The 23980-nt window shown below is 33.9% G+C and overlaps 2 protein-coding genes across 6 annotated transcripts in view; both read right to left on the reverse strand.

The window, feature by feature from the left end:
• Positions 1-7275, reverse strand: part of cu (NADP/NADPH phosphatase nocturnin) — a 29208-nt gene extending 21933 nt beyond the window's left edge. Inside the window, exon 1 of one of the 3 annotated variants that reach the window (XM_014238842.3) lies at positions 6730-7275. In XM_014238842.3, coding sequence (XP_014094317.1) covers positions 6730-6794 — 65 coding nt within the window. In that variant the 5' untranslated portion in view covers positions 6795-7275. Of the gene's footprint in view, positions 1-1723; positions 1871-3620; positions 4081-6729 lie in introns of those variants that run through there. The other 2 variants (XM_014238843.3, XM_036362863.2) reach the window with 2 other exon arrangements.
• A 2517-nt stretch (positions 7276-9792) lies between these two features.
• LOC106620357 (phospholipid scramblase 1) lies at positions 9793-23918 on the reverse strand. Of its 3 annotated transcripts, XM_014238834.3 has the most exons (6): positions 23769-23918; positions 23480-23709; positions 20999-21296; positions 11094-11584; positions 10872-11030; positions 9793-10480 (listed from the first exon to the last, which is right to left on the reverse strand). In XM_014238834.3, exons 2-6 carry the CDS (start codon positions 23612-23614, stop codon positions 10421-10423), a joined length of 1143 nt encoding a protein of 380 aa, XP_014094309.1. In that variant the 5' UTR covers positions 23615-23709; positions 23769-23918; the 3' UTR covers positions 9793-10420. The 3 variants fall into 3 exon arrangements, with proteins under 3 accessions (XP_014094309.1, XP_014094311.2, XP_014094310.1); XM_014238836.3 differs by lacking the exons at positions 20999-21296; positions 23480-23709; positions 23769-23918 and adding an exon at positions 17619-18101 and having other exon boundaries at positions 11094-11571; XM_014238835.3 differs by lacking the exons at positions 20999-21296; positions 23480-23709; positions 23769-23918 and adding an exon at positions 17619-17771.
• Positions 23919-23980: the final 62 nt, after the last annotated feature.

Here is a 23980-nt window from a genome sequence, read left to right on the forward strand (position 1 = left end):
ATATTAAAATCGTTCTTAAATAAGACACACATATCACTATATAGGGTACGAGGTTTGTTCAAAAAGTAGCGTGAAATCTGTATTTCTCAAAAAAGTTTTTATTTATTCATGAATATCTATTTTATCCCCTTCAAAGTAATCACCCCTAGATATGCCAGCTTATGGCAGCGTTTTTTTCCAATCATCGAAGTACGGATAGACGAACAAATTGACAGACAGACAGTCACTCGAAATTCAACTCGTTTCGTTTGATTAGTTTAAGGTGCAAAACAACAAAACTATTATATTCTTCCTACATGTTGCTACTCATGCAAAGAAAGAAATCGTTTACTTCGGCTGCACCGAAGCCATAATACCCATCACGCATACAAAATTTCGTCCATATATACAAAGTATTGTCAAATAAAAAAGTTTTTTAAACAAGAACTTGATTATGATCATTCAGTTAGTTTGGCAGATATATGTTATAAGCGACAAATGACGAAACGGGAGGAAAAAAAGACTTGCCTATGATCCCAGATAGATATCTCAAAAACTGAGGGACTTATGCGCATATATACAGACAGAAGAACAGACGGACTAAATCGACTCAGCTCGTCACGTAAATTGTCCTCTAGTTGGCTTAACACCGTACGCATTTTAAGAGCGTCAGATATCTTAATAAAATTATATTACAGCGCTAATAGTTGAAAGTGATTCCGTAACAAAATTTAGTTATATCAGTATATAGGTTCCCCCGGCGTATGCTTACGAATTTATGTGAATTAGGTTGACTTTAGAGTAGAACCTAGGTAGGAGGACACATTGCGAGATATTTGAATTTAATTCATATAATTTCTGCCACTAATTATGGCTAACTGAGGGGCAGCCATGTACGAAATCTATATGTAGCCATACATAAATAATATAATACTTACGTATATCTCCTTGATATATTACATATCCATATACTAAAAAGTGCTCTTACCCAAGTGATCTGGTTAATTATGTAGTGTAAGAGAAATATTTGTAATGAAAAACAAAAAATCAATTACTCATTTAAGTGGCACCTTAATGGTAGAAACGAGTAAAATATCAACTGATGCTGCCTAGAAGTATGCCATACGCTATTTCTTGCTTCAAATAAATAAAAATATACATACAATATTAGTATGTATGTGTATAAATGTGCTATTGTCAATATGGGAAAATAAAATAAAATGTATGAAGAAAATTTCGCATAGTTATAACAAATACATAAATATGCACATAATTTATGCAATATATTTCAGACAGACGTTTATTGATATATTAAGATGTATGTACGTATGTATGAGAATGGAAACGGAATAGAAATGTTTTATGAAATACAGATAAAACGCGATTACTTTCAACTGACATATTTAATACGCTGTGTACACATCCTAATACCTAGGAATTGAATTTACATACACAAATATGCTATCAAAATGCTTCTGTGGTCTTGAATCCATTCTTAATATTTCACTTATTATATTTCTACACATGCACTATAGCGCATATTAAAATATCAACATGAATACGTGCATATATGGTATGCAAGAACAACTAGTTGTTTTGCTTTTAAGAAGAAAACATACATGGCCTGCCTAATTATGGTGGCTATTATCAATTGCCATGTGCGCCATACACTTGTTTCCCAACATTTATACATACATGTACGTAACATATGTAAATACATACATATGTTTGCAGAAACACTCACCGTGCCAGACGCTTTTCGATCTCTTGGCTAATTTGCAATTGCATGTCTACCGCGTAAGCAAAGATAAAAGTACACTTATATACACACATATATTGGCGCATATATATATATATACATATGTACATATGTAAAATAATTGCAAAATATATGTATACTATCTCATATACTACTTGTATTAGCCACGAGTTGTTATTTTTCCAACTTTTGCATATTTCTTCAGTTATTTCACCAACGCACTTTCTCGTTGCCAACAGGCCGACTTTTGCTTTGTTAATTTTGTACACACTGCGGCGTGTTTTTCATTGAACTTGACTGCTTGGTGTTTCTGAGAGGAAACAGAAGCTATGGGAAATCACAATCATTACGTTACATTTCGTGATCTAATTATAAATAATAAACAAGAAGAAGAAATTAATATATATTTGTATACATATAAGCCATGTAGCCACATCGGTAAGAATTTTCGAAATTTAGTTCATTTCTTGGATATTTCTTTGGCCAAAGAACCAATATTATTGTTGAATATTCTTCATTCGAAAAAGTAAGCCTTCTCAGTTGTTACATTCCTCATAGCGTATTCTGTCAAGAGCACAAAAACATTTTCTAATTTAAACAATTTTACCTAATATAAACTCGTCGACTTTCCGAATCAAGTTGATGTCTTCAGAGACGAATTAATTTACTATTTGAAGGTAACACCGTAAGTTTTAAACGATGGATGGCCGTTTTCCAATGTCTGGTTAGCAACCAGCTGTCAGTTATATTCGGGTTAACTCAACCGAAAGATGGAGTCTTGGTTATTTGAACACTCATTTGATCCATCTGAGTGTACTTTTAAACGTTGCATTCACCAATTAATTATAGAAGAGTCATAAATCTCCCACAAAACCAATTTTTGTACGCTTCAAATAAGCCTCGTGGATAGTTGTAAAGCTAATAAAGTATGCACACTGACTCATAGAGAGCACTTTTTGGGTAGTAAAGATAGACCTTTCGTTTTAAATTATATAGATTATAAAAACCCATTTTGAAAATATTATTCAACTCCATTAAAAAAATTAGTTAAGCAAACTTGTGAAATATTCACAAAGCTCGAAAATGTAGTCATACTGTACAGTGTTCTCTGAAGCTACGAATAAAAGTCAAATGTCCAGCTTTCTATGGGTTAGTAACTTGAGTAATCTGTCAGATTGGTAGCTTTTCAAACAAGTTTTTTAAGACATTTTTATTGAAACAATCGAACACACAACGAGCATATGATAAATTTTGAAATTAACATACCTTGATAATTATTTAACCCTTTTTTATTTTAAAACCTTAGAAAACGTTAGCTAGGCTCCACCGACGCCTTAACACCCTCTAGGTGTATTTCTAATAGCATAAAAGGTTATAAAAAGGTCTTTATCTTGATTCTGATCGGTATGGTAGCTATATACTACAGTGGTCCGATCTAAACAATTTGTTCGACATTGTAGCATTGCTTTCGAAATTAAATCATGCATTCGTGATGGTAATAAAAAAGTTTTCCATCACCTCAGCTCGTCACGCTGATCATTTATATATGGTACAATTACCTAAAACATATATACTACAAACTTCATTCGAAAATTAATATACCTTGTTCAAGGTATAACAATTCCAGTTTCCTTTATCAATATGCCGTCTCACCGAATGTAGAATTGCCAACCAACCAGATTAAAGGGAAGTATGCTTATGTTTATTCGTAAAGTAATTATGTAGTTTTGTTCTGCCGAGTTGTTGCCGCGTTGCATATACATACATACATAATCACCATACAAATACATATGTAATTATATGTAAATTATAGGCAAACAAATACAACACGCTCGCCCACTATCAGTCGTAAATGGGTTCATTATGATGATGTTATGCTTACCATTTCCATGGATTGATTTCAAAGTGCACTTGTTTCGAAACAAGTAAATAAAACCAGCGCGAATTTCTTAAAACCGGATAGAATTGCTTTTATGCGCTTAGAAGCACTTTTTCTGGGGATTTTACTTTAATTGTATTATGGTACACGCGTACACGATTTCAATGATTAGCACTTTAGTAAGTAAATCGGTACACAAATTATGAAATCTTTTGGAAAAATTTTGTTTTTTATAAGGAACACTGCACAGTTTCACTTTTGCTCGTGATATACTCTTTGGAGGAAATACTTTTTTCACTAAAGGCACACATGACAAACAATTGGCAAATACTATATGAAGAGTAATTAGAGGAATCCAACAGCCAAATAGCACCGGACCAATGGCGAAACTAAAGTGTACAACAGCGTTGGGGTAAACCTTGTGTGATCAGTATGCGCACTCAATTCGAAGTCAACTAAGCTCTAATAAAAACACTGCAATAACTTTTATACATAATACAAGCTATATACACACATACACCATGCTGAATATATAATACATATAGCACGACACGCTTGTCGGCGTTCTCTGATAAGGATAATCAAATGTAAATACTCACTTAAAAAAAAAGAAAACAAAAAAGCGCAAATGAGAAGCATATTGCTGCTGTATTATATAAGTAAACAGAGCGTGAAATGAATGAGGCGCTTCTGGCAAAGATTTACGCTGGTTTACTCCTTTGAGTGAGTTTGTTTTTCTCAAATCTTGAATCTTTTACCGGTGCTGAAAGCAACGTTAGAGTGAATAATTTGTTTTTACCAGCAAGTCGTTGTCTTTAAAGTTATTAGAACAACTTTATTCGTTAGTTGGAACTAACAAAACTTGCAAGACAAAAAAGAAATAGCCTTGCTCGTTCTTCATCATTATGATATTTAGTTATTTATAAAATAAATAATTGTACTTCGATAGTTTATAAAAGTCAACCAACCATTATTTTTCCTAAACAATTCAATTTTTTACAATTCTACAATAAATTTATTGAATTATATTTAATATTTTACAATCATAAGTCATAATGTTCATCATCAGACCGTCTTGGAGCCTTTAAATATATAAAAATATATTTATAAAAGTAAAAAAACCTATCGAAATTATAAAGGGGAAAAATATAAGCAGCATTCAAGGAGTAAGCATGTAACTTCGTCATTGCCGTGTAGCCCTAACAAAATATGTTAGTACATGCGTACGGGCAACTCAATTCACTGGAAAGCTCTGCTGCAATAAGCAAACAGCAATAAAAGTTGTGAGAATAAAAGTGCTCTCAATTGACTTTGTAAAATTTGAGATGAGAATAACTGCTGCTTATATAGGGAGAATGGAGCAGAGCTAATAAAATAGTGGAGCAAAAGTATCAATTGTTTATATTTCGTGTAATTTTTTGTTGGCAATTGGAAACAGTTATTTTTTGTTCATATCTTTCCATAACTGATAAAATAACTTACTAAACACGCTAAAAGTATTAATATATTTGAAAGACTTACAAGTCATTACATGTGTCAAAAAATATATTTTTTTCTTGTATACATGTGTACATATATACATATATATGTCATATGTAGCTCTACATTTCGACCTTTAATCAAAAGTTCACCAGAAGCAAATATTAGCTGAGAAATGTGCATGCACGTGCTCTCGTAGCTTTTAAGTTATTATTCTGTTTTCCTCTCTATCACCTTTTTTATACATTCGTTCGTCTTTTGTTGGAAAAATAAACAAATAGTAAGAAAGTATTGCTAGTAATTAATAATACCTTTTTATTTAATACATAAGGGTATACCGTTTTACTGTGTGTGGTGGATTTAAGTTCCTTTCGAAGCAAATTCTATACTTAAGACTATTTTCCCTCTTTAAGTACAATTCTTATTTGTAAAAAAGTTTAGAGGTTATTGAATTCTTTTTGGATTATTCATAATTAGTTCATAACGCCGAGCTTAGATAACAGTACACAAATTATAGTTAAGCTTGAAATATAATATTTAAGTTTTTTCCGAAATTAATAACAATAGAGTATATTTGTATATGAATCTTTCAATGTCATTAAGAAATTTAAATAAATATGAATCAAACTGGTCAAACTATAGTAGAAATTTTAGCTTCTTCACCTATTTGTCGAATCTAGTGACCTGCAATCCATAATATAATGGACAAAAATGCCAATCGAAAAAAAGTCGAGTATGGCAAATCAAATATAGCGGTATAATAAAATATATAACATAAATGTATGTATAATGGTAAGTCGTTATAGATCTTAAATGGAATTTGGGAAGGCCACAAAATGGAAGTTTTTTGAGAAAAAATTTACAATTCAGAGTAGCTTTAAAATCGAAATTATTATCAAACACTTTCTTATTTGAATCGAAGAAGGTTGTGTAAAAATTTCAAGTCGATCAGTCCAGCAGTTTCAGACAAATTTTCTTCACTGACTCTGAAGGTAGTGTTTCCAGAACAAATCGTTTAGTTAAGTTAAGTTAAAATAATCTTACAAATACGTTCATATCTCCGAAACTTTTTGCTGTACCGACTTAAATACACTCATATTTCCAAAACTATTAGCCGGATCAACTTTAAATTTTCGGAGAATATACTCTATTATATTTGATATACATATATTAAAAAACCCCATTTTTAGTGGGTATAACACTTATGTTTAAAAAAAGTAGCACTCTAACGTAGTGTGCTGATAGTTGGCGATTCGAAGATTAGTTATGTGTAGTTTTTAAATAAAATATGTATTTAACATAAAAAAGGTCCACCCTTATGTACATTCCATAATTATACACACGTTGTTTTGTCGATATTCCTTTACAACGTTAGTGCAATGTATGCTTGTGTGTTTTCATATTGTATTTAACAGGCAAAACTTTCTACTGCTAACACCAACGTCTTAATGAAATTAGGTAATATGCAAATGAGAACGAATCATGACTGGCAAAGTGGTGAATGGTGAGTGTCGCTATGTCAAAATCAAGCGATGAAATTTACAAACTTATCGAAAAAAACCTTACACACACTTTTATATTGATTATTATAATAAATTAAAAATTTAGTAATTTTTTTGTTTACACAACTCACATGAATTTTTTGAAGATTTTGTAAAGCGCCACCACGTAATGGACAATCGTCGAGATCAGGAACATAGTGCAGCCACATTCGAAGCCGCGTGCTTAGCCCAATTGATTTAATTTCCGCTGCCCCTATGCACTTACACTCAATTAGCTTGATATATTTTGTTACACTTGCACTTAAAATATGTGCATATTATTACAGAAATAAATTTCAATGCTTTTAGGCGGCCGCAGCACTTTCCACGTGACACTTATTACTCACTAATCAATTCGGTTGTATTTATGTTTCGTCACACTATTATTTCACAAATTGTATTCATATGATGCATAATTGGCAGAATTGCGACAATTGTTGGAAAAATCAATTGATGTTGTAAGTAATCACATGCGACTATTACGCGACGTGATGAGCTACAAAGCTTCCGATATTTGGTAATGTTTGTGCAGAACTGTCATCAATGTCATTTCCGTAATAAGGCAGCAGCGGCAAGCCCAAGTAAGACGTCAAGTAACCGCGCACACTAGCCACGCCAGAGACATGCAAGAGCGAACTGCTTTCTCCGGCTGAAACACTATACACTGCTTCGTATTACAACTAATGCATCGCATTGTTGGTAATTTCTATTAGCGTCTCTGATCGGTTCAGTGCGTATGGCATCTACGATGATGTTAGCTCCAGTGAGTGCAAGAGAGTGCCTTTATTTAACTTTTTCGCTTTTATTTGTTATTTCTTTTTGTACATGTTGTGCTTTGTCGTTAGCGTCTGTAGAGAACGGCTAAAAATCCAGCTCTATCGATGAAAGCTGATAGAATATTACCTAGATTATCATTTAACGAAAATTGTAAATTCTAATCCTGACAAGCGGTAGATTTTCAAATAATACTCTTATATTGTGTGCCAGTCTGTTGTAAACAGATATCCCCTTTCTCGTTCTCAGCAAATTGGCTATTATCAACTGTTACGCTGACGTCTTAGTTGATAGTATTTTGAAGGGTTTTTAAATAGAACAAGTAAGAATGGTATAAGTTCAGGTGTAACCGAACCGAAATACCTTTAGACATTGGCAAAACTTTTTGTTAAAAAACCAAAAGTGGCCAAAGAATTCAACAATTATTACAAGAAATGTATATTTTACTTTGTAGTGAAATTTTGTACCAAGTATTTAACTCCATTGTTCGCCGCACTGCCACAAACTATAATATTAGATTTAATGCTCATCAGTTCACTATGACTCTGTTGTTTAATGTTTTTTATACTATCGCAACATCTTACACATATTATTTCTGACAAGGTTTCTTGAAACTACGGGAACTTCTGAATTTTTTTATTTCGGAAATTCACTGACTGTTCTTATTTTTTGTGACATTCTCACCATAATCTCTTAAGGAAATACTCGAGATATACAGGGATGTTGTAGAATCTGATAGTTGTCGGAATCAGAATTGAAACCGATAAAAAGATGTAGTAGGTGTCATGAATTCAGATATTATTGGCTTGATGTTCAAAACAGAAATTGTATCGGTTTTGGGCATCCCGAAAACCAATTTTATCACTTTTGTTATCATAAACAAAGCAAGGGAATAGTCGCTGATATATTTTAAATGTTAGTAAAGAAATTAATGTATTTAACTTATCTTCATTTTTATGGGGAAAAACACAAGAACAAAACACAAAATGCCATAGCTATTGAGTTTATGGAGAAAATGCAGATATTTTAAGTGGATGGTAAATATAATAAACGTAATTTTACATCATAACAAATGTGTCTTTATTCAGTGATATCAAAATCTGTAAATTAAGCGTGTAAATACTTACAAGCATACAAGTAAATGCAAGCTAAATTTCAACAACTAAGCAGATCTAGCTTGGATTCCACAACACCCCTGATAGATATAGAAAAACAAAACTTTGCCCTTAAAGCGTCTTTGAATGCACCACTCCCGGTGCGACGTAGTCGACTTTGAATATTTCAAATCCGACAAAATAGCAGCGATTTGAAAAAAGTGAATTTTTTTACCTTGTTTTTTTTTTTAGATTTTTAGCTGTAAATAAATCGAAAACAATTTGTTTCCAAAAAAAAGGTCTTGAATGTCTTTTTTAATTTCGTAAGAATGGTGCCGAAAATTAAAAAGCACTACTTTTGAAAAAACGCGTTTAAAGATAAATGACGTGGCGTAAATAGTAAGCACGTGGCCTGGTTTGAGGTTCGATATCTCGTAAACGAACATGCTTTCGATCAAATCTTTTATAGATCGTCTTTCTAGTTATCTACATGAGTTAAAAACAAAATTGATTTGTTCAAAACGCAAAGGTAGACAACCCTTTTGAAAATTCGCTCTAACCCCGCTTCTAATATTATTTATAATACATATTCATAGCCTGAACGCAATCTCTGATGGCACTAAAAAAACGACTTCCACTGATGCAGTGATTAGACTAGAATATATTATCCACACGGTTTGAAAAAAATCAAATATTAAAAAAAATGGTGCCGTTTTAAAAAAGGTTAATTTTACCCAAAATTTTGGTAGTATGGATAACTATATACATAACATGCCGAAGAAATATGGTAGTGATCGGATAATTTGTGGTGTTATACAGGTGAACGAACTGAGCAACTACACTTAGAAGTCTGTAACTCAAAAAATATTTTTCAAAATTCTACACTAGGTGGGTTAAAAGGCTCTAATTATTGACCATGTTTGACTCGAATTGAATCGAACTTTATACTTTATCTAGTTTTTAAGTATTGAGTTTGTAGAAACTAATATAAGTTAAATAGGTAATAAAAATGGTAATTTGAAGGCATGAATGTTTCTGCCAAAAGAGGTCATCTCCAAGTGATTAGGAATCTTTTTCTTTGCAATGGCTGGGCTTAACCATTATTTTGCCATAGGGTTCTGAAATTTTAATTTCTGTGCAAAGCCGTCCCGTTCTCTGACATGTCCTTAAATCACTTTGATCATTTTTTTTTAATTACTCGAGGTCTGAGGGTACCGAGCGGAATTATATTATTCGATAAGAAAGGATAAATAGTCGACAATAAACCGTAGCATTACAAAAACAAAATTATTTATTGATGAAGTGGACATTTATTTAAATTTTTATTTCAGTTTTTGGTACAATTATTCAAACAATTTAATACATACAAGATTCATACATACGTATATATACATATATGCATATACATACATAGTATATGTGCATTTGTACACACATTTATGGCGATAAGGCAACGCGTATTTGATTATAACCAATTATTTATAAAACAAAGGAACATTTATAAAAATAACAGTAAAAAAATCGTACAATTCAAGTACTTTGCCTAGCTAAACTCTATACAGTTATTGTACATGACATTTTAGTGAGTATATACATACATTACATTTTTTAATAAGGAATTCTCTTGACTTAGTACAACAATTTATATAAATAAATATATCAAACTTTAAAAGCGATGAAAGCTTTTTCTTAAATTCATATGTTCACTGCAGTTTAAAAATATTTTTTTTCAATCCATTTTTGTGTTTACTTTGGCTTAAAGGTGACTAGTCCGTCATATTATATCAAAAAAATTTGTATTTTTTACATTCGAATAGATTATTGAGATAAAAAAATTTAATATATCAAATATAACACCAAATGGTGTGTATGTTTTGATTGTAATAAACTTGTTTTTTTTTAAGAGCCGTATTGTTTAGAACATGCCTGGACGGTCGGTTTCACGATTTGCTTGTTTTTCAAAGAACATGGCATCCTGAAAAAATATTTAAATTTCATTATGAATTAAAAGTAGGTGAAGTTTCAAATAAATATATATATATAATAAATATACCATAAATTTAACACTAGCTTAATACTCTGTCCGCAAGCAACTAATATTTGTAACATTTATTCATATAGTGGTATATACACATACATATGTATGTACATCTATTAGCCAACTACTTTTCATACACTTTCTACTAATTATTTGTTTTTTTAATTTTACCTCAGTCCTCAAATTCTTCGACGCACGCGATTTAACAATTTCAAACGATAAAACTTAACGCTATACCGCTGTTCAATATAATATAACATATATGTATTGTATATACACAAATATGAAATTGGAATGCTCTAATAATCGGGTCCGGCCGAATACTTACAATAAGGAAAGTAGCACCCAAAAGTACAGCCTTCATCCGCACATCCAAGTCCATCGGGAAGGTAATACCAAAGAAATCTGCATCGGTGAATATTTCGCGTGCCAAACCAGACCACTGTTTTGAAATTTTTCCCACAGGTTCACCGGTTAAAGAAACCACCTATATTGATAATGACAAATATGTATTAGATAAAGAATTGCAGTTTCAAATTTGATATTTTACCTTAAATTCAACATCACCACACATTGAAAACGTGCAAACGGGTCCCTCGATGCGTAACACAGTATCGCCAATATGATTTTTAATACGAAATGAAGGCGAACAGATGGACCATTCTTGCTCGATGGAGCCAATTATATTGCCCGGTGGTGCGGACACTTCCATTGTTTGTAGGCAACAGGGAAAACAACATGCCGAACAGGCTAATGGGCGATACATATGGATGACTTCATTGCGGAAATTATCAAAAACTTTCATATCAAAAGGACGTGCAGGGCCACACATATTACGTGTGCAGCAATCATTATCTTCGACAGCGTAATAGACTTTTTGACCGAGCGCATTTTTTATCGAGAATTTATTATTGGTTTCGAAACCGGTGAAAGCTTCGAGTAATTCGACTTTTTGTTTAACCAAAAGCTGGTCGACCATCGTAAGGTACTCCAAGCCGCGTGGACAATTCGGTATTCCGGCGGGTATACTCATCCAGTCGCCTAAAAATAAAACAATTTTGAAATTTTTTGATATTCTTCAAAGACAATTAAATACAACGGCAATCGTTCATTCGGACATATAAGGATCTCCATTCATTTAAAGATACATTTCCCAAAAATGTTTGAACAATGTTATATACAGTTACAATAAAATTAAGGATGTTTCACAAACCACCAATACTATTTTACTAAGTCAAGACGAAAGAGGATAGAACTAGACCAGTGGTCAGAACAAGAGGAACTCTAATAGTAAAGAAACCCTGTTAAAAAAATATAACCTGATTAGAAAAATAAAAATAAGCATGTTTAACAAAAAAACTAAAGAAATTCCAAAAAGTTAAGTTTACACATTTCTCACAGGGTTGTTTTAGATTGCGTTCACGCAAGAGAGGTTTTGTCGCTGAAACTAGTCGTTCTTGTTCGTAACAGTTCGCTGATACACAATTCGGCATTCTATTTCATTTTGAAATTCTTTCCTTTGTTGCACGGTTTCAACTAAAGATATACATTATGGTCGAAAATTTTAATTTTTACGTATATTTTTGCATATACCACACATATAATATAAATATTTTAGAAAAAGTTGAATAAGGATAAAAATTACTCAATAAGAAATATTTTTCTACACCATGTCGCCTGTGTCAATGCAATGGGCAACAGCAAAGGAGCATTTACCGATAATAAGCCATAAAAGTCGTCGTGTGTGAACGCGGTCTAAGCAACCCTGTGCAAACCTTAAACTTAACTTTTTGGAATATCTTTCATTCTCTCATTTAACAAGCATTTACGTGCTTATTTATATTTTCCCAAGAATATCACATGCAAATCAGTGCATATTTGCTTCAGCGGCGCATTCACAATGTTTTTAGTTGCTGGCTCGACAACAAATAACCTCATCAGCTCGTTGCTTGTGCATGTCGGACTCTCTGCCGATTAGAGTTAACCAACGGGAAACAATCGAGGAATCATTATCGCCATACTATAAACGTGGAGTCACTCTGTTCTCTCAGCGATAACCGAAGGATTATAATATATGATTTCAAGAATGTGATCTATTGAATCCTGCCAATGGATCTGGATCCCAGAATAGATTATTCTCAGCCTTCAAAGGCAAAACAGGAGTCCATGGTCATCAAGGTTCAATAGGTGTCATTGAATATAGTTAGCCAAGAGACTTTGTTGGAAAATAAAGATACATGTTGTTCTGATCTGTTAGTGCTTAACACGTCCGCCAATTAAACTAAGTACAAGTTTACGAATTCTATATCAAATTATATCAAACGATTAATTTTATGCAGTAGTATAACAGTACTATTGTATAATAATATAACAATGTTAATCTACCAAGAATGATAAGTTTGTAAATATTTAGGTACATATGTAATCTAAACAAAATCATGTAAGGAATGGCTAAGTTAAGGTGTTACCGAACATTTTATACTCTTGCAAATTCACACCCTTCAATACTCTTGCACCTTCAAATGTTGGCAAAACTTGATCTGTCATACTTGAGAATTTATTTTCAAGCAATTTTATAAATATGTAAATATTATCATATATATATGAGGCACAGTTAGCCGGATGTTTCAAATTCCTGAATATCAGTTATATTCGGATATTTTCGGCAAAAGGGCTTGAACAGATATGGTCTGATTTTGACAATTTCGACTCTAAATGGCATACCTCAAACGCACTATTTGTGCAAAGTCTTACTCGAATATATACATAGGTGCTTGATTTGTGTACTGGAAAGTGAAAGAATCATATGGAATTTGAAATTGTGCTATAAGTAGGCGAGGGTATAGTCCGATTGTGTCATTTCACAATGTAACATAGGACCGTCAGGGTAATGTAATGTACCGAATTTGTTTGAAATTGGTCGAGTAGGTCCGGAGATATGTGATTTCACCTAAATGTGGGCGGTGCCACGCTCATCGTTAAATTTTGACCCCGGTTCCTATAAAGCCCTCTTGTATATAGCTTTTTATAGGTTTTCGATTAATGGCGTTTTGTAGGCGTGGCAGTAGTCCGATAATGCCCATCTACGACCTTATCCTCCTTTTTTTAACAAAGGAACAAGTTTCATAACAAAATCTCAGTTTTTACTCAAGTTATTGCTCTCGCGGACGGACGGACAGACAGACATCCGGATTTCAACTCCTCTCACCATAGTGCTCATTTATATACCATATACATATATAACCCTATATCTAACTCTATTATTTTTAGATGACACAAACAACCGTTTGGTGAACAAAACTATTATACCCTGTAACAACATGTTGCAAGAGTATAATGAAAGCATTACCATTTGAATACAAAAAAAATATGCCAATTAAGCGACAACAATAGACATCACTTGATCACTTGAGTGTCTATAATATACATATGTACATGCTATGCATGTTTGTATGTCACGATCAACTGTACCAGCACTTGGTTAGATTTCAAAGTCAACAATAATTAAATTATAAGTAGTTTATTATTCGATTTTCGTCATAAGTATGTGTGCAACAGTTATTTTCAATATTAGATATTTGTCTGATTCCATCTGTTAACCCATTAAACGCCATTAAATATACATATAAAAAACATTTTTAATTAAACCCCAAATGTCAGTAGAAGTTTATTTATTTAATTTGTGATCAGATGCAACAAAAATGTGTAATATTTACTTACCATACTTACTCACTTACTTAAAGGTTATAACCAGTTGTGAATTTTAATAAATCAATTTTTATCGCATATATGGTACATCGAATGTGCAAGCTGATTCGGCAAAAAGTGTCAGAGATATGAGCGTATTTGTTAGAACTTTTTTACTTAGTATAGTCGGTTCTCAAAACTTTAAACGCGTTTTTCTCAAACTCTGTTTTAGGATTTGATGAGGAGAATTACTCCGAAACGCCTAGACTGATCGACTTGAAATTTTCACATGACTTTCTCGTATGAGTGTAAATTTTTCACAAAAAACGACCTTTTGTTGGAAAGCCGCAGTTTTGGCAAAAATTAAAATTTTGACTAGTCCTTCGTTCATTATCTATATTCATCTATAGTAATAATCATGTATTTTGGCTTTGGGTTTAAGATAATATTAAGCAAACCAAGGAAGGCCCAAGTTCGGGCGGAACCGAACATTTTATAATCCTGCAACTTACAGAGATCAAAGCTGACTAAATGCAATAGGTAAAACTTTATATAATAAGTAAGGAAGGGCTAAGTTCGGATGTAACCGAACATTTTATACTCTCGCAAAGTCAAATGGTATACTCGTTTGAGATTTCTTTGTGGATTGACTGATATTTTCGGTAGAAGGTCAACTGTAGGCACTGGGGTCCACATATTTAGTAGTTAGGGGCTTGAACAGTTTTAGTTCGATTTAGACAGTTTTTGGTCACAATGTGGCATACTTTAAACGTATTATTCACGCAAAGTTTTACCGCGATATAATCATTGTTGCTTGATATGCTTAGTGGAAAGTGAAAGAATCAGATGGAATTGAAAATGGTGTTATATGAGAAATAGGCGTGGTTGTAGTCCGATTTCGCTCATTTTCGCACTATAACATAGAAATATGAAAAGAACGTTATGCACCGAATTTGGTTGCAATCGGTTAAGCAGATCCCAAGATATGGGTTTTCACCTAAAAGTTGGCGGTGCCAGGCCCACTATCTAATTTTGAACGTAGTTCCTATAAAATCATCTTATACCATTCCAGAGATAAAATTTAATGTCTCTGGCTTGTTTAGTGCTTGATTTATCGCGATTTTAGTAGTTTTTAACAGTACCGTTATATGGGGAGAGGCGGAGATGTCACCTAGTTTCACCCATTTTCACACTGTCGATATAGGTGCTAAAAACATAGATATGCACATTAAACCTATTAGGGGCGGGACCACGCCCACTTTAAAACAAATTTTAACCGCAGATGCCCATCCCTAATGTGATCCTTTGTACCCAATAACAGTCTTGTATCTTACTGTGGAGCTTAGTTATGGCAATTTATTTGGTTTTAATTAATGGCGTTTTGTGGGCTCGGCAGTGATCCGATTATCACCATCATTACCAAGAAATATGTGTAAAAAAGTTTCATAAAGATATCTCAATTTTTACTCAAGTTACAGCTTGCACGGACGGACAGACAGTCACCCGGATTATATATGACCCTATATCTAACTCGATTAGTTTTAGGTGATACAAACAACCGTTAGGTGAACAAAACTATTATACTCTGTAGCAACAAGTTGCGAGAGTATAAAAATGTATTGAAAAGTTTTAACTTCATTGTTCGATTTTATATTATATATTGGGTTGATGTGGAAAACGTCAACTAAAGGATTGGAACTCATTATATTAGGGATAATTTTATAACTTTTAGGAAAACGTGTTTACTTAATTTTATTAAAATATCACACTTTTTCACCAAGCTAAACGGTTTAAAGTCAGGTGGTATGGAGAGAATCAAGAGAAATGGAAGGGCTAATTGCATTAATTTTTGTCACTGTTCAAGTATACTTGAGAACTTATTTTGAAGCAATTTTATAAATATATAAATATGAACATATATGTATATGTAGTAAAGTCAGTCGGACGTTTCTTCCATTCTATCCATTTTAGGCACAAAGATACACTGTTATTAGGAAAACACGTTTTCTCAATTTCATTAAAATAACTAGGGCATTTGCCGATATACATATGTGGTATTAAGCCAATTGGAAGTGCGAAATCTTTATATTAGGCATATGAGGTATAAGCGCACTATTTACGCTATTTTTGACAGAAGGGTTTTACAATTATCAAAAAACATTTCCTCCGAATTTTGTAATATATATCACAGTTTGACCGATATTTGCGGCAAAAAGTCACCCATACCCACTGAAGTCCACATATTCGGTATGTGGGGGCATGAACAGATATGGTCCGATTTTGACAACTTTTAGACTTGAGGTATACAATCAAAGGCACTATTTGTGCAAAGTTTTGTCTGAATGTATTCATTGGTGGTTGATTTGTGTACTGGAAAGCGAACGAATCATATAGAATTTAAAATTGTGCTATAAGGGAAGTAAGCGTAGTTGTAGCCCAATTGCGTCCATTTTGACAATGTAGCATGTTAAATTTGGTTGAAATTGGTCAATATGCACGGGGATATGATTTTTCATCTAAATGTGGGTGGGGCCACGCCCAAACTCCAATTTTAACACTTTAAGTAATTTTTAACAAAACCGTAATTACAGCTTGCTCAGACGGACGGACGGACGGACAGACAGTCAGACCGGATTTCAAGTCGTCTCGTCAACTTGATCATTTGTATATCATATGTATAACTCGATATCTATCTGCATTAGTTTTAGGTGATACAAACAACCGTTAGGTGAACAAATCTATTATACTCTTTAGCAACATGTTGCAAGAGTATGAAAATCTAACAGCTGCTATCCCAATCAATTGTCACTTCATTATCTTCATTTCCCTTTCCCTTGGACATGGTTATATTGATTCAGCTGGTCACGCTGATTATTTATGTTCATATTTTATAGGTTTTCTTATCGTTTCTACTTTAATTTTTGAATTCAAAAATTTTAACGAATGGCAGGCAACGGTTTAAAATCAGTATTATTCATACAATATTTGTATGTGTATGTCCAGTGGCAAGAATGACTACAAATATACATACAAACATACTTATGTGTATACATTGTAAAACGAAAACAAACGCTTTAATATTATATCTTTAAAAGTCATCAACATACAGGCATAAGTACTACGACTACCGTTTGAATAACAAATGTCTTTGTTCTTCGTTTATAGCGTCATAAAAGTATTACCGTGATAAGCATTATTTAGATAATTGTTTTAACTATCACACTTGCATCTGAAAATTAATAAGATAAGTATCCTTACAAAGTATTTATACGCTGTTTATTACCAAGTAGGCTGCATTGATGTGTGTGTGCGCATTTGTAATGTGCACATGTCTATATTTAGATGCAATAACTTTTAGCTCATACTTATTTAATACACTTGCTCTCACCTCTTATCCTCATCGCTTATGAAAAATTCATATCCTTTTTGTTTTGCTGATTTATTTAAACGTAACGAGCGGCGAAATTTCTTCGCCAAAGGTTTGTTTGTCTCACGCTCAACAATAACTTTTAAATGTCCACTGCGTCTGCGCAGATAATCGTATTTCTCATACAAACTATGCCAAATAATACGCAGCACATTGGCACCTACGTCAACGATACCGTTACTATTCGAGTTACCAGTGTTACGCGCTTTTTGAGAAGCTGCAGCTGGACCATGCAGCTCAATCGTTGAAGCATACAAATTTTTAACCGTTCGAGCTTCGCACATTATGTTTGACTAGCGTTTGTTATGATGACTGCACTTGCTTTGACACTGTTTAATAATATAAAGGTCAAATTCAACATTTAAATTTGTGTTTTTTTTCTTATTTTTGTGTATGTGTTAACGCATGGTATTGTCTGCTGGACCGCCGCTGTCACACTAAATATCTGTGGACGAATTTTCAGCCGACGAAGGCGTAATAACCATCACAATCGCTTATGACTGACGACTGTGTGCGCGTTTATCACTTAATTTGCTCAATTAAAGAACTTAGTGATAAGACGTGAAGGTATTCAAATGGCAAAATTTACAACGCTCAATGTAAACACAACACATATGTATTATTTTATACAATATGATATTTGTTCGGAAAGGCTAGAGGTTACGGTGAAAGGCGAGCGATGAACTAAATCGTAATTATTGTACTAAAACTGATATTGAATAGTAATTTCAAGAATTGTAAAAATTTTTAATTATTGTGCATGGGGAATGTGGGCGAGGAAAGGATTTTTACCGTCATTGCATTTTAGGCTTACTATGTTTTTGTCTGTTCAAAGTAGGTCGATGCTTTGCTTGACTAGCACACGAGTTTGTATTTTTGTGTAAATTCGAATTGAAAATATGCAGAAAAATACAGTTTCTTTATTTATTGATTTGCCTTACTGTGGTTCTTCATTTGATGTACGAGTATACAAATACCAGGTCATTGACTGTGTGCATGACGAGACAATCACATATTTCTTAGGAGGTCTTATCGCAAGCAGAAACAAGTGAGTGTCTTTCAAGAATGACTTCAATGGTCAACGAAGATGAAATGTATGCTATGCATATAAAAGTATTTGATTACATATTAAGAAACTTGGAATAGTAATTTTACAATAAATGTCTATACGAAATGAGGGGCTGTATTTATTTGGAACACAAACAGGATAGCCGAAAATATATGTAATTCGAGTGTGTGTGTGAGGTCAGAATAACTAATATTGTTTTCTTAAATCATATATGAAATATTTTCAAAACTGGGCTAGTAGAAACCAAGATTTTTATTTAAGTCCTATTAAATTATTTCGAAATCAAAAGAATCAATAGTTATCAAAATCGTGTTATACCATTTCAAAGTAATCGAAATTCAGATCATGTCTGCAATTTTTATTATACTCTTGGAACATTTTGCTACAGAGTATAATAGTTTTGTTCACTTAACGGTTGTTTGTATCACCTAAATCTAATGGTGATAGATATAAGGTTATATATGTGGATATAAATGATCAGGATGAGGAGGCGAGTTGAAATCCGGGTGACTGTCTGTCCGTGGAAGCTGTAACTGTAGTAAAACTTAAGATATTTCGATGAAATTTGGTACACATGTTCTTTGGTCCATAACAAGTTCGGTATTGTAGATGGGCGTAATTTGACTACTTTCACAAAACCCCAGTGCTGATATTTTACCGAAAATATCGGTCAATGTGTAAGATATATAATTGAAATTCGGATAGAATCTTTTCCTTATAATAGTATGTCTGTGTGCCAAAAATGAGTTAAATCGGGTCAATTCTTCTCTAGCCCGCATATACCTAATAAATGATTTTCAAACTTCCGGTGACTTTATACCGTATATATCGGTCAATATGTAAGATATCTTAGCAAAATTACCTGAACGTATAATAAAAAATATGCTATCGTTTAGTGACGAAAATATGTAAAATTACTCTACGAATTACTCCAACTCCCATATACTACATATAAGCAATTTTGTCACTCTAGCAAACTTTATGCCTAATATGTCGGTCAGTGTGTGCTTGGAAATAAGTTGTCGAGTATACCTTAATAATGTCAAAGGTTAATGCAACAAGCCCACATCTTTCTCTGCCCCCAATATACCCTGTATATGTAGTGATTTCCAACTTTCCAGCTGATTTTAAACCGATTAGTTGGTCAAAATGTGTGCAATTTTAATTAAATTAAGTGGACAAGTTTTCCTTAAAATTATGTGATTTAGCGCTGGATATGTAAGAAGTTGGTGTTAACCTTGATCTAAATCTCATATCCCTAATACAATGAATTCTTATAATCTGGTTGACGTTTTCTATAATATTTATATCATTTGAAGATGATTTTTTTATAATTTTAGCTGACCAGCGAAGTAAAATATAGCAATAAAACTAAATAAGTTTAGCACCCATAATATAACTTAATAAAAGTCCAAAAAATTAATTCTTTCCCAACATTTTTTTAATATAAACAATATCGGACCACTATAGCATATAGCTGCCATACAAACTGAACAATCGGAATCAAGTCCTGTATGAAAAAATTGTTTATTTGACTATATAGTTTCACAAAATTAGGCATAGGTTATTATCTACGGCAACGATGCAATCTCCAAAGAAATTGTTATGATCGGATTACTATAGCATATAGCTGCCATACAAACTTTGCGATCGGATAGAGTGCTTGTATGGAAAACTTTTTCATTTAAAGAGATTCACCAAATTTGGCATTAGCTTTATGAGGCAAAAATAAAATAAGTGACATCTGCATCTCTTTGCAAAGTGTCATAAAAAGTCATGTCAAAAAAAGATCATGAGATTAATGAGATTTATGTGACTAATAATCGGCACTATTCCCGTTGACTTTTCGTTTTTAAACGAAATAAGAACGGTATCACAAAATAGATCAAATATTTTCTTTAAAACAACAAAAAACAACGTCAGATTACAATGGTGCTATTGGGCTTTATTAATATTATTAATTTGAAATTTCGATAACTATGACGTTACGATATACTTCAACGATACGAATTTATGTTAGAAACGAAGTGACGATAACAACGACAACTTGCAGACGACAATGAAAACGACAACGACAACGGGAATTGCGCCGAATAATTAGGACTGTTAAATAACAGTTAAACGAGCAAAATTAAAAATATGTTGTGATATTATATAAAACGTACAATCCCTTGAAATAAAAAAGTAAATGTGTAAAAAAACAACTTTTGAAAAACAGAGCATTGTTTCAACCAAAATCTTATTGAAAAAACATATGAATGTAAGTACTAACCTGCTGGTCCCATTGGTTGCGCTGGTGGTGGCATTCCCGGTTGCGTAACTATTGGACCTTGTGGACCATATCCTGATCCTGGTTGAAAGCCACCACCTCCATTAAACTGTGGCTGTGGTTGGGGCATGCCGCCATAAGGAGGCTGTTGACCACCATAAGGCGGCTGCTGTCCACCATAAGGAGGCTGCTGTCCACCATATGGGGATTGTTGACCACCGTAATTCGGAGGAGCCTCACCGTAGGGAGGCATTTGAGGTACGGGCGTATAACCACTTTGCGGCTGTCCAGGCACAAAACCCTTATAAAACAAAAAAGAAATCAACATTCATTAATTGATATATATGTGTGATTCTCTGTGAAAGAGTAAAACAAATAATTACTTCACAATTGAGGGCGTTCATTAAAATTCAGTATATTTATAATCGTAAATCTTGCAGCAAATACTCGCAACATTTAAGATAAAAAGTTTATAATTTTATGAAAACTAGTTCTTATCTGCCGTATACGCTTGTTTCTATATACATATGTACATAGGTAGGTTTAGGGACGAACATTAGGGTGGGCTTTGCTTCGAAGACGTCAAACTCATATTATTTTGGGATCCTACATTTTAAAATCTAATATTGTATATATTAAATACATCTCTCAGTTTTATGGCATACTTTTCAAAAACAGCATATCTTCATAACAAGTGGAAATGAAAATTAAGTTTTTTTTTTTTACTACAGACTTTCGAACATCTCTTCATTACTTGCGAAATTTGCCTACATCTCAAAGTTACAATATGAATACATTTTTTTGGAAGCAGATAGTTGTTGTTGTAGTAACGGTTACCTAGTCCCCGCTTGGGTGATAAGTTGTAGTTTGGTTGTCATCGGGGTCATCTAACGGGAGGTCCAGGAAACGAGCTGTTTCAACGGCGTCGGACCATAGGAAAAAGGGTGTTAGATGAGTCGGGTTCGTTGGGCATGCAAAGAGGTGGTTAGTGTAATTCGGAGACTCATTGCACGCAAGACATATATTTAGAAAATTTCGGGGTCTATTCTGGATAAGTAGGAGTTTAACCTGCTACAATATCCAGAACGAAGTTGCGCGAGGGTCACTCTGGTTTCGCGAGATAACTCGAGCTCTACGTCTGCTATGGGTGGTGTTTTGACTCTTAGTGCGCCATTCACTGAGAGGGAGTCGGTGAAAGTGTTGCTGTCTCCACTGTGAATGGCGGTCAGTGCTTTTTTTTTAAGTTTGTTTCGTCCGAAGTCCGGTCGGCGTACTGTCTAATGTTGTCGACGTAAGGAGGCGGTTCCGCTTCAAACAGACGACTGCAGGGGAGATTTCTACGAAAACACCCCAGCAGAAACTGCTTGGAGAGGAGCTCGTTATGTTCCATAACCGGAAGCATACGGGCCTCACTATGCATGTGTTCTATTGGGGACATCAAGAGGCATCCCGTTATAGTCCGGAGTGCAGTGTTTTGACAAGTCTGAAGCTTCTTCGTCTGCGTTGCACTACATCCAAGCGACCATATTGGATAAACATAGTTTAGGACCAGACGGCCGATTGCCTTGTATGTTGCCAGCAACGTTTATTTGTCTTTTCCCCAAGAGTTGCCGTCAAGTGATTTGAGGATTTTGTTGCGGCTATGTACTTTGGCAGTTATCGCGGTCGTAGGAGGAGTGAAGGAGCACAGACTGTCTAATGAAACGCCTAAAATTTTAGGGGGGGTTGGTCAGAATGGGAGTCACGCTGTCTATGTAAGGTCCTTAGAGCCGTGGAGGTCCTTTTTTGGCCACTCAACTAGAGTGGCGGCGCAGTGCGCGAACATGGTTGCGCAGCCGTTGAGGCAGGTGTCGCAGTAGTGCGTTGGCAGCATGAAGCCACGTAATTCGTGGTCCACTCCCTATGGGTCTTAAGATGGCTCCATCCATTGCATGTGTTGCACTTAACCTAGGTGGAGTTTGGATGGAGCCTTTTAGCGCAAATGCAGCAGAAAAATTTCTCGGGGCCCGGGCTGGACTCGATGCCGAAATAACAGCCCTTGGCCGTAGTCATCCGGGTCAATTCCGGTAACGTAGAACCGGCTGTTGTGGGAGTTGTAAGTCAGGGATTTTGCTATTATTATGAACAGACTCAAAGGTAAAACGAATTAACTCCATAAATAAAAATTCTTAATAATAGCAGAACGGCTTTTGTAAGACAAATTTTCTTAATTTTCTAATATGCCACTTTGTCATGTGCATGTCATGACCGTCTGTTACTTTTTCTAACACGAGTGTATGCACTACCTTTTCACAGAATTGCATTACTTATTTTGAAACTGACTCAAGTTTAGTACAAAATAACTACCAAACCAATGCAAATTAATCTGACATAATTTATTTTTAAATATGTGTAAAAATTAAGGTACATGCGTTTAATAAGCCACTTGCAATGAACATACGGGAACGCCCCATTTGTTAGAAAATAAGCTAGTTAGTTACTTACATATGCCCCCGGTGCTGACGGTTGATAACCTTCCGCTTGAGGCACGTTAGGAGTATTTCCTCCTGGTGGATATCCAGCTCCAAATCCCTGTGGTATATATCCGCCCTTATTTATATTACTCATTGGCATTGACATTGTGCGAAGAAATGACCAAGAAGCAAATTTTTATCAATAGGGCTTTCTCTGACTAACTCTCTCACTTTTTAATGAGACACAAACAATTTATGTACCTAAAATGGTATTGGTTAATTCGTCATCATTTTGATACTTAAGCAAAAATTTTACAAACTTCAAGTTTGCAGCTAAAGAAAATGTTTTAACCAGGGATAACAACTGCACAATAAATAATAAACTCTTATAAAATTACTGTAATATTTATTTCCAATCCAGATAAAAAACACTTGCTATATGGAAAAGTTGTTTTACTTTAAATAGTGTTGCCACCCGACTTTAACCAATGCTGTCAATGGGTATTCACAATTCATGTAATATTCTGTCTTT

This window comes from Bactrocera oleae, chromosome 6, assembly GCF_042242935.1.
Source record: "Bactrocera oleae isolate idBacOlea1 chromosome 6, idBacOlea1, whole genome shotgun sequence".
NCBI lineage: Eukaryota > Metazoa > Arthropoda > Insecta > Diptera > Tephritidae > Bactrocera > Bactrocera oleae.